Below are 11,971 nucleotides of genomic sequence, written 5' to 3'. Positions count from 1 at the left end.
AAACTTCTTTTCTCTGCAGTGTCAGCCAGTGGTTGGTTTGGAACAACGCCTTTTTCAATGTGTCAACATTTTTAATCTTATCATTCATAATGTGGGTTTCAAAAGAACAGCACTTATTTCCTTCTTTGTCTCTGATAAATTCACTTGCTGACAGACTACATTGGAGGACCACTTACTTAGCTGCTGTGTCCTGCAAATCTGTATCCAGTCTGGTTTAGCAATGGGTTTGAAGGAAGAGAGCAAAGGTTAGTCAGTGAGGGAGTCAAACAAGGGACGAGTGCGGCTCCATTGTCAGTACACATGCAGTTGCAGGAAATTAGTAGGCTCTCTTATTTATTTTTTCAGCAATGAAACTGGCAAGAAAGTTAATATTTGACTCATTACAACATGGGTGTGGCGAGCCATCTCCACCCTAGTGGAGTGTGTTAGTGGGTGTTTTGGGGACCCTATAAACATATCCTGTTTACTGTATCATATTTGGAAAGTTTTACCTGTTAGATAAGATGTCATGTATTTTTTTAATGTTTGCACTTTTTGGGTAATACCTTCATGGTTCAAGTCGCTTTGTACAAAAGCATCTGCTAAATGAATGTAATGTAATGTCATGTAATGTAATCATATCTTCCACTGATACGGTCCTCAATAGCAAACCAGCCAAGCTTTGGGAGGGACCATGTTGTTAGTGCAGGCTACCTGAGGGAATACATGATTATTAGAGTTCAACTAAAATGTCACAGATGAGAGGTGAAATAAAATCATATACATAGGAACCCACATCACAGACAGAGAACTAAGAAACTAAATATCTGACTTTTTTTTATATTGGATAAGGAGACAGCCAAATGTCAGTAAGAGTTAGTCCCAGCGATGGAAAATTCACAGCAACCTGAAGGATTTTTCAGGGGGACTTTACGCAACGAACAGACCAATAGAGGCAGGATAGGTGATTTACCTCATGCATGCAAACCTGTGTATACCCCTCTCCTCGTCATACCTTTGGGCAAAGTGAGAGATGTATAAACATGCCTAACAGTGGCACTTGGATTAAAAGACTGCACTGTGTTTGTTTCATTTTTCGAACGAGAAAGTCAGTGTGTATTTTTGACAAAAAATATATTTGTCTCAATAAAGTGATCACAGTAGACATTACAGTATTCGTCATTGACTGCGGCCTTTAACGCAAAATAAGAACTAATTGAAGATCAACATACAACATCAGTCATGCCTACAGTTATATGACTTACCATGTGCTGTATGTTACACATGTATTTGCTTTTTAAAAGAAGGGAGGGGAAAGGAAGAAAAGTTTCTGCTATTTTCACAAGATTCTACAGATGTCTCATACAGGTTATTGCAGAGAAGGAGGAGAGGCAAGGTAGTGCAGACCATGATGGCAGGCTGTTACCTGTCACAAGGTTTCCTGACAGACTGCTGTTAAGTGATACTGTTAACTTTTATGATAACCCAACAAATACAGGCTGTATAGATGAAGTACAGATAGTGTTCCCACCCTGTTTGGCAATGTTAAATATTTATACAGGCTGACTCACTTGACGATGCTGGTTGGAATGTGGACATACTCCATTGGGATGATTTTTCCAAGCTCCCGCAGACTATTCACATATTTGATCTTACTGCTGAACTTGGAGCTGTAGAAAACAGGAATCAGAAAGTTCCATTTCACTACTCATGTGAACTGAACTGGTGTCAAGTGCTCATAGACCCTTGCATGGATCAGTATAAAAGAGTTGAGTGTAAAATATGCATTTTTTAAAGTTATGAAAGCTCCTATGCTGAAATGTTTTTCACATTAGAGAGTACATCAGTGAGACCTTATGAAGGGTCTAGTTATTCCCAGCAAAGTTCGTATGAACCAGGAAGGATGAACAATGATGAACATCTTCAGGTTTTTCTTCAGTCTGTTGGAGAAGAGGAGTAAAAAGTTTAGTAAGAGATCCTTTGATAATGATAGGTACCGTAGAGCTCAAGCTCATTTAATCAGTTAAACATGTACAGTCCTCTACTGATGGGCACCACGGCATGATTAAGTTAGTAATCTTTCTAAAAACCACTATGTGCTGCTGATTTATTCTTCACTTTTCCCAGTGAGGGATGCTTTGGATCCCCCCCAGGCTGTGTACCTTGTTAGTGTGAATATTACCTTCTGTCTATCATCTGGTAGCACTTTTTCATCCAGCTAAAACCTGGCATCCTCCTGCGAGGGGTGGCACCATTCAGATAAACAATCATGTAATCCTCTGCCACCATTAGTTCCAAGGTACTTATTACATACCTACACACACAAAAAGAAAACGCTGTTAAACTGAACAGATGTTCATACAGAAAGACTACAACAAAAGGTAAAATGGTTCATTGAATTGCATAACATACATAATTGTGGTTTGGGCTAAGTCTCTCCATTCCAGTTAGAGGTTTATAAGTCACTTCAGTCAAATGCTGCAGCACACAGCAGATATAAATGTATGCTTGTCTAACGTTCTCCATTCCAGTACATGCTGTTGTACTGATAAGTATCAGTTATCAGTTCGCTGAAGGCCCTATTTCTATTTCAGAATTTCAGTGCCCCTGTGCACAAAGCCGGGTCCATAAAGGATCCAAGCTTTGGGGTGAATTGCAGTGGCGACTGTGAGCCAGGTTTTACCGCCAAACATCATCATCAAACCCACTTAATGCTCTTATGGCTGAATAAAAAACAAGGATTCCTGCAGTAAGGCTCTAACTCTCAAGGAAAGCCTTCTGGAAGAGTGTAAGCTGTTGATGCAGCAAATCAATGCCCATGGTTTTTGAATGAGATGATCATCAACAATGTTTCGGTGTCCAGATACTTTGCTTGTGTGCCAACATGTGCCTGAGCAATGTAGTAAAACTTTACTTACAGAAAAAGGTTTTCCATTACATAATTGTAATTGTCACAGTTACTGTCTGGTAGGAAACATGCTGCAAACACAATGATGGCATTCTGTTCAGCGTAATAACCTGAGAACATAAAGCACAAACAAAAAGGACACTCAAAGCGGTTTTCACTTGCAGTGCGTGACTACAAACCTGTGCTTTCATCCATTATAACAAACAAAAGAAATTCTTGATTTGCTATTTTTCTCATATTATTAATCTGATTAATAATCATGACACATTCATTCTGGGCCCATCAGCTGGCACTGTTACTAAAATGGCATTTGCTTACCGTTTTTCATAGTATATACATGTAAACTACTCTTCCCTCTTTCACTGTGTAGTGACTGTTATTTCTGATATGTAGAGTTGATGCATTCAAATTCCTGTGCCCATTCATAGTTGCAGAATCAATTCAGCAAGCGCAATGTGAAGGGGCAAAGTTGAAGTCTGGCAGCCATGGTTTAACAAAGGCTGAGTTTTGTGGAATGTGCTCATAAATAATACTTGAATAACAAAATGAACTAAACTAACCTCTCGACCTTACTATGTAAAGTAACCTGAGATAATGTATATTATAATTTTGGTGCTATACAAATAAGTTTGAATTGAACAAAAACAAGTTAGTATTTCTCAATACTAAAAGAGGGGTTCCCTTTGAATAACAAGGTTATAAGCATTAAATCACCAAACAAGGGGTTAAAAAAAGTTCAACAAGATTCAATTTGCTAAATGGGAGGAATTAAGAGGAAGGTCATCAGCAGAAATCAAGCAATTGAAAGCTATTAAATACACGGTACAGGAGAAACTGTTAGACCTAGATTAGCAGCATTTTTTGAAGCATTACCTACCTCCATGAGAAATGACTCTTTTGTACGGCGCAATGCTCTTCATATCAATACGATGCTCCTGCTCTCCAATCAACACGCTCCTCCACGGTTTGCTCTCCCTGCTCTCCTCAGCTGACCCGTGTCCTACGACGACGTCACATGAAGCTGCTCCTACAGCCATTTTAGACTCTTCTGAGTCGCCTGTTTGTGAAAACAGTGATTCGTTGATATAGATATGACACACCATGTAATACACATTTTAGAAGATGACGGGACAACAAACTAAAAATAATGTTGACATTTTGATTTAATTTCTAAGTTACGGATGGTAAATGGTGGAGATCACAAATCAAATTTGACAAGGGGTTGAAATGAAATGATGGATGCTGCCTGTGTCTGTTCTCTTTTCTTTTTTTTTAACTATAAAGCATATTCATACAATACATTACATGCTACCACGTGAACATGCATGTGTCTGTTTGTCATGTCTTGTAGGCATTTAGACATATTTTTATGTTTGTCTCACCGTGTCTGTGCAGCTCCAGGGAGTCTGCCTCATCAGGTGTGTCCAGCTCATCAATGTTGATATCCAGGTCATCTCCAGTATCCAAGGCCTCGTCCCCTGTGTCCAGAGCATCCTCTGAGAGAAGAGACCCCTCACTGCGGTCCAGCGACACGCTCAGTGGTGGCGCTGCCAACTTTCTCCTTTGATTGGAGCTGCCCGACAGATCTGCAGAGGAGGGTGGGTCTGCTCAGAGAGAGATGTTTTTTTGTTTTTAGTTTCTTAATTTTTTGATTTCAATTGTATTATTATTTCGTGGAGAATTATTGCAGAACCACTGCAAATTCTCCTTATGTAACTATGTCTTAAGATGCCTTGATCTTATTGCCATAAGGAACATTGATGTGATGCTGCATAAACTCCATTGGTACCCGTGTCTTGGCTATTAATAAATGAATGAGCAATAATTTCTGAAATTAAGTAGATAGTCGTTGGTTAAGCACATGGAGTCGATTTCTACTTGTGTAAAGTATTTGTCCATCAATCCAAGTATTCCCCGTAAGTCATGATAATTCTGTCCTTTAGACTGATTAAATATGTCTGAAACACTTTCACTTACATTCAAAACCGTTTCTTAAACCTCCAAAAAACATGAAATACTGGTATTAATCTTGTTTATCGTCAAGCCTTTACGTCTACCCCTTTACCATTAAGGTGCAAAAAAAATCACCAGCACTGAATAACCAAAGACTTTGAATAACTGAAAGGATATATAGTAAGTTTAGATTATCTTGCTGTTGATTTACCTTCTCTGTCCTCGAGCTCCTCAGCAGTTTCCTCACTGGAGGGCATCGTCGTCATCATCCCCACTGCACCGTCTCTCTGTTGGGAGTGTCTGCTCAGAGGCACAGAAAGGCAATAATGAGCCACAACATAAATTATCATTGCTATTACCAGTGCCACCATAGGCACAGCTATGCATAGTATTGGGCCAAACAAGCCAAAGAAAATCATCTACAGAGAGGAAGAATCTAACTTTTCCCATGACATTGAATGCGGGAGAGTTTAAAATCTGTTCATCTCACTCCAGATATGAAAGATTACAGAAGTGACAAAGCAGACGGACAGAGAGCAACTCACTGCTTCTTTCCCAGGCTGCACGTGTGGGCTGACCAAACAATACTGAGCAGTGTTGCTACCTCCCCCTACCAAAGCCCCTCTAACAGACTCTGATTAGCATAAGGCCTGCTGACAATAGAGAGTCAGCACAGAGTATCCAGTACACATGCTCATAAACATAAAAGAAAAACACACGTACACACACTGAAGCTTTTTCTTTTTTATCTTTACAAAAATATCTGTCTCAGGACCCTACCTTTCCCTCATCGTCTTCTCCCAGCATGAGTGTCCGTAACTCTCTTTCCACTATCAAGTCACATGACCACTTCATTATGGAAAGATCGAGTATGTATGTGTGCAAACGCACACACACACAGAGTAAATGACAGGGGGGGTTGTGTATCTCAAAGGGGGGCAAGGCCATCTGAATTACAAAGTGGGGAAAAACATGCACCATGATGCATCTGCTAATGAGGGAACTAATAAACCGCAAAACAGAAATCTTCAGAGACTACAGGTATACATTTACACAAACAAAATATTGATCCCAGAACGTGACTTTTGAGTTGGGCATTTGTTTGTGAAAAAATGATGTCTTGGATGAAACAAAGATATAAATTAACAAATGAACAAATTCACAAAATATTTTCTATCTTTTACTTCAAACTTCCCAGACTGACAACCGCCCTTGTCTTTCAAACTCCCCATTTAAAGATTAAAGTGGGTTATTTTCGCATGGAACGAGGGCTGAGGATTTTGTCCAACCTCTCTTCCATTGAAAGCTGCATTAGAAGAGAATATTTGAACGTCCTGAATTGACAGGAGAAATTATTACAGCAAGAATTTTTTTTTAAATATACATACAGGCATGTGGGTATTGTTCCTTAAGGATATCAGAAATCTGTACATTAGAAATTGAGAAGATTTTTACAAAGCGTTTTTTGCATTGCTATCGCTTACTGCCCCTTTAAGTTGTAAGAGTGAAAGCTCACCTTGACAGGAGAAAGGGAACAAATCCCTTGGGCACATACTGTGCATGATCTTCCCTCTCAGGCTGAACATCCGATTGGTAGAATGGCTGTCCGTCAAACTGGTAAGGAGTATGGTCTGTCTCATACTGACACTGGCCATCATCTTGAAACCGAGAGGACTGAAGTTGAGAAGTGCACATGGAGTTGGAATCATCGCCACCTTCACCTACGTTCTGGATCTTGGAGTCTGGGTCATCCAGGCTGTACTCAGCATTAACCCCAGCTTCATAATAGCTCTCATCCTGCTCAGGCCCATACTGTGCAGCTGAGGCATCAGTTGTAAACTCAGCGTAGACATCTGTGGTGTGTTGCTGGCTGTTGGATTTTGTAGCTACGCAGGTTGACTGTGTATTCTGGTTGTCAGTTCTTTGGTTGATGTGATGGTAGTTGTAGCCATACGGGGTTTGACCCTGAGTGACATTGTGACTTCCTGTCCACTGATATTCACCATTCTCATTGGTTGGCTGGGATGACAGCTGTGATGATACGTCTTGATTTCTTCTTCCAGGGGAGTAGCTGGTTTGCGATCAGTGCAGCGAGAAAGAGAAAAAAATGTTTTAAATATAAAAAGGAGTACATTGTACCTCATACATCTCCACCTGCTATGTATTTCCTTTAGTTTTTCCATTGACTGGTGTGTTTAAATACTCAAGGTTCAAAGGTTAAAGGAAACCAGTAGCGTTTTTCAATACTATCAGCACAATGGAGCAGCGCTTTAACAAGTGGGCACCTGTTGTGCACATGCGTGCACATGAGCACACAGGTGATGTGAAGTACACGCCTGCCATTATTCCCCCAATCTAGGAAACACAGCAAAGGCAGGGAAGAAAAGGACTACAAGCAAGACAAACATGGATTCAAACAGTGCAGGCCAAAGGTTACCAAAAGAAAATCTGCGTTGAAAAATTATTTCTGAGAAGGAAATATTTTTTACATGTCTGTTGGGCTTTGAGAATCCAAACAAAGTGTTTTAGTGTGTAACAATGACTGTAAACATTTGGTTCACAAGAAAACTCCACAGGGAACTTGTAATAAAATCCCTAAATCCAGAGAAAACAGACAACATATTCAGATCAATTACACAAGAGCAAACAACATAGACATAAGTTATGTACTTCATGCTAATGTTAAGTTGAAGCTACAGAGACAAACTTTTATACTCTGATACACTTGGTATTACCAACGTGCGCGCGCACACACACACACACACACACACACACACACACACACACACACACACACACACACACACACACACACACACACACAGGTGTGCATGCATACACTCACACCAAAACCTTGTAGGACAGCAAGGGGAGCTGTTTTCATTTGCTGTGGTGGGGCTCCAGCTGTAATGAGGCAGGTAATGCAAATTTAATGAGGCATGAACAGATTTATAAACACACACACACACACACACCATCAAAGTCATTTCCTCAGGAGGGCCTTCTAGCTCGATTTCGACAGTCTGTTCAGCAATGCTAATATCCCTCTGACATACAGACTTGATTGAGAAAGCTGTGGAGACTCAAAAACCCAGCAGAGAGTGAGGCGAGTGAGGAGTGTGAGAGGCTGCCACGTGTGCATGCGTGCGTGGGTGTTTGTGTGCACCCGACGTGTGTACACAGGCATATTCATTAACTCCAGGAAGTCTGTCATGAATAAAAGCACAGATGCTGGAGAGTTCTCAGAGAGAGAGAGATCTACAAAAACTAAACTTTGGACACTTGATGTACAGTATATGGGAAATTATTTGCAAATTGTGTTAACCAATATTTTACGATAAGTACATGTTGTAATCATTTTAATGTCTCTTTTTATGAAGAGGTAATCCATTTGTATGTTAGTTTTTCTGTATTTTTACTGACTTTTGAATACCTGTAAATGTGACAGAAGTATAATTGCACAGAGCTTAACAAAAAGTACATGATCTGAAGTGCATTGCTTACCTTAAAACCAGTGCATCGCTATCTTGACAAGCTTCATGGCCTCCAATCTGTTGTTCAGTTGACCATTCATGAATCCTTGCAGGTTGTCCATCATAGTGATCCACTGTATCCTGTAGAGACCGGTCCTGCTTAAGCTCAAGTGTTTGTGAATCTGTTTGTTGAATTGATGAACCTCCGCTCAGCTCTTCTGTGAAACTAAGCAGATCAGAGGAGCATAACTGTTGTTTTTCTTCCCTTTTATTTTGTACTCCTGAAGTCCATTTTGACAGGGTAGTGTTCTCCATATCAGTTTCCTCCTCCTGCTCTTCCTCGTCATTTTCCTCTTCCATTAAATCTCCGGAAAATGGTAATCCAAGTCCTCTGTCAGTGGAAATACCCAATTCACTTAATGGGGTGCCGGTCAGAGAGCTGGGGTGGGACACTGAACTGTTGGTAAGTACAGGGGACTGTGTTTCAGATGTGTCTCTAGGTGTGTCATGTCTCACTAACTGACCCCCCCAGTCTTGAAAATCTCCCAAAGAAGTAGGACATAGTGGGGGTGCGGAGGGTGACTGTCCGCCCTCATCTGAATCTTCCATTGAGATCTGTGAATGGACATAAACTTCCTCTCTGGTTTTCAGAAAGATATCGGACGGAAATCTTAATGAAGGAGACACACTTCTGGCGACAATGCTTGATTTATCGTCATAGTTTCCTTCAAATACCTGTGGTTGATTGCAACCTGTTGCTTCCAATGTATTTTTTGATTGGCTGGGACTGACCTTTTCTGGCACCATGTCATGCTCAGTGGAATTATCCAGATTTACTAGGTAATGAGTGGATAAGACAGCTTGATTTTGGTTTTGCCTACTTTGCTCTGTGTTCTCCTGGTGCTCTCTATGTGCACCTAGTACTGTGGCGGCATAATAAAGCGTGCTAAATGTTTCCATGGGCTTTCTTGTTCGTTTTGTTTGCTTGTCTCCCTGTTTAGGCCTGTCATCCCACTCTCTCTCTGCTTCTTTTACTGTGCCAGACACAACGATGTATTCCATTTCCAGGCCTGAAGATGAATCTCCGTCAGAATTGGACCTGAGTTCGTCTCCACTGCCTGGCTGAAGACTGTCAGGGCTGAATTTCAGTGTGTCTCTCTTCACACCAGAGCTGGAGCCTAAACCCATAGTCTCGGTTATTTTGCCCTCCACATTTCCATTATTCGCTATGTTGGCCCACCGTTGGCTTTCAGCGGCAGTCCCATCTTCATTTTGGGCCACGGTGATTGGCAGGGCATGTGATAATGAAGCGGATTCTGAGCTGTCCCAATTCACATGACGTGGGGACAACAATTGGTCAGTCTGGAGTTGAGTCTCAGCAGCTTCACTGAAGCTTGTATGATCATTTGTGGAAATTTGCTGAGTCATTGAGGAGTCCACCATGACAAATGGAGAATAATCACTTGATTGCTCTATCCAGTCAGCCTCTGCTGACCCTTCTTTGTTTTTGTTGTCATACTCACTCTCAATTGAACTGGTTATGTGACCAACCTCACAAGTTCCCTCAAATAGGAACATTTGTGTGACTGACTGTTCTGTATCTGATATTGCTGATCTGCATTCAGTCTTTCCCAGAGGATTAGTCCTCTGAGATTGATCGTGCTTCTCATCTATATGAATGGGGTTTGTCACTACAAAAAAAGGGCTAGACTGCCCCTGTGGCTGTATCACATCTACTACTGGGCTAGCAAAGGTCTCAGGGGAGGATGACAGGCTCCACACACCAGCTCCTACATTGTCATATTCTGAGGTGGAGGTAACCATGCCAGGGACAGATAAGTCATGCATGTCTATGCCTTGGTACGCGGAAGGATCATAACCTGAATGTTCAGATTCCAAGTTCTGTACAACTGACTGCTGGCTCTGAAAAATCTGCATATCATCCTCATCCATTTTTTCATCCTGTGCTGAACCATGTGCAGTGTCTATGACTATTTTCACATTGTGCACATTGCCTCTCCACACCACCTCACCAGGTGTGTGACTAATTACTTTACTCATAACTTTCCCCTCCTCTGTAGCTTTTTCTTCCTCTAATTGTTTGCTTGCATGTGTCTCTGGAGAATGAGCATCAGGTGATCCCATATGACTTAGGTCCTTTCCATTGTCAGGTCCTTCAGGGCTTGTTATAGTGGAAGAGCTGTCTTCCTGTATGGTGGTGTTCCACATCTCCATTCCACCATCACAGAATCCCGGCGGACTTTCCACAGATGTACCACCCAAAAGATTGCGGTTCATCCCACAGAAAGAACCTGAGTTTTCAGACAAGTTGTCAGGGGTTGTGAGAGGTGATAGACTGTCATCCCTGATTGTCATATTCCACATATCTAGTGATTCAGGGTAAGACTCTGTGGTTCCACTGTCAGATTTAAGAAATCCCTTTTGTGCTGAGTAAGTCCAGAAGTCTAGGAGCTCCATCTTTTGGTCTTCTTTTTTTCCTTGGACCCCTTTGTCCTCTTCTTTGGATGTGTCTGGTGTTAAAGTATTTAGGATTGCTTTCTTTTTTGACAAAGATGTTGTTTTTCCTTTTGATCCAATGTCACCAGCTTTGCATTTTCCAGTTCCCTCCTCCTCTGGTGGTGTCAATTGCAGATCAGCCAAAGTAACAGGGTTCCACTCATCCTTCAGTACCGAGTCTGGGTTCCAGTTTTCATATGATTCAGTCTGCCCAGTGACCACACTAAGCTGAGGTTGAAGGCTCTTTGGCCTCTGGTGGGAATTCTCTGGCTTTAAGATCTCCTCCCTGCTTTCTATTTCTGTCACATCAGACAATGACTCTTTGCCTCTAATGTCCTCTATAATATTTTGTGGGCTCTCATAGTCCTTGGTCCGATTGGAGGCATTATTATCACTTGAGGACAGTGCTCCTTGTGTGTCAAAGCAAAGTTCATCCCAGGTCTCTGACAAGGATGATGACACACTGTCCTTGTGCTGTAGGCAATTGATCCTTTCAACTACATCTTCTGGGAAGAACCTGATTCCACATCTGCTGGGTGGGCGGCTACCAACCAGGCTGTTGACCGGAGTTGGAGGAACCACAGTGTCAGTCATCTCATTTCCATGAATTTGACCATGGTGGTCAACTGATGAATTTCTACTTCCAGCAGAGAAATCCATGAAGCTCAGTTCTTCAAGTTCTGATAAGTTGGAGCTCCCTGATCTTGTTTCTGTCCCATCTCCTCTTACTTCAGAATTTGTCAGTTCCCCTCCTGCTGGCAAAGAGGGGTCACTGCTATGTAGTGGGTCAAAACTAAAGAGGTCAAAGTTGTCACTCTTATTTCTGCATGAGCGGTTCTTCTTCCTCTCAGGTGGGACAGGAGGGGAGAGAGACGACAACCCCAGGGGAGGGGGGTTTCTCAGGAAGATTCCTCCTGGTCCTGCTGCTGGACCTCCTCCTGCTGTAACCTCACCCACTGGACTGTCATCACTAAGAAACACTGAACTCTCTTTGGAGGAGCGGCTGCTGCGGAGTGTGGTCATACCGCTGTCAGGGCTCACTAGCTCCCCACCAGCACTGACTTCTACACCTCGTGTGTCCTCCTCACCATCTGCCATCCCTCTATTTAAAGAGATAAAACATCACCGTTATTGAATTATT

The 11,971-nt window shown here is 41.9% G+C and overlaps 1 protein-coding gene across 4 annotated transcripts in view; it reads right to left on the bottom strand.

Annotated features, from left to right (window-relative positions):
- LOC118314021 overlaps positions 1 to 11,971 on the bottom strand; it is a 32,141-nt gene that overhangs the window by 1,749 nt on the left and 18,421 nt on the right. For 2 of the 4 annotated variants that reach the window (XM_035640095.2, XM_035640098.2), the window contains 10 exons: positions 8,345 to 11,932; positions 6,357 to 6,911; positions 5,052 to 5,140; positions 4,270 to 4,491; positions 3,765 to 3,944; positions 2,898 to 2,997; positions 2,162 to 2,293; positions 1,833 to 1,919; positions 1,551 to 1,649; positions 177 to 209 (listed from right to left, as the gene is read on the bottom strand). In XM_035640095.2, the coding sequence (XP_035495988.2) occupies positions 177 to 209; positions 1,551 to 1,649; positions 1,833 to 1,919; positions 2,162 to 2,293; positions 2,898 to 2,997; positions 3,765 to 3,944; positions 4,270 to 4,491; positions 5,052 to 5,140; positions 6,357 to 6,911; positions 8,345 to 11,932 (5,085 nt within the window). The remainder of the gene's footprint in view (positions 1 to 176; positions 210 to 1,550; positions 1,650 to 1,832; positions 1,920 to 2,161; positions 2,294 to 2,897; positions 2,998 to 3,764; positions 3,945 to 4,269; positions 4,492 to 5,051; positions 5,141 to 6,356; positions 6,912 to 8,344; positions 11,933 to 11,971) is intronic. The other 2 variants (XM_047329172.1, XM_047329173.1) reach the window with 2 other exon arrangements.

This window comes from Scophthalmus maximus, chromosome 19, assembly GCF_022379125.1.
Source record: "Scophthalmus maximus strain ysfricsl-2021 chromosome 19, ASM2237912v1, whole genome shotgun sequence".
Taxonomy (NCBI): Eukaryota; Metazoa; Chordata; class Actinopteri; order Pleuronectiformes; family Scophthalmidae; genus Scophthalmus; species Scophthalmus maximus.
Note: the sequence above shows the minus strand (reverse complement) of the source record. Positions and strands in the feature narration are given on the sequence as shown.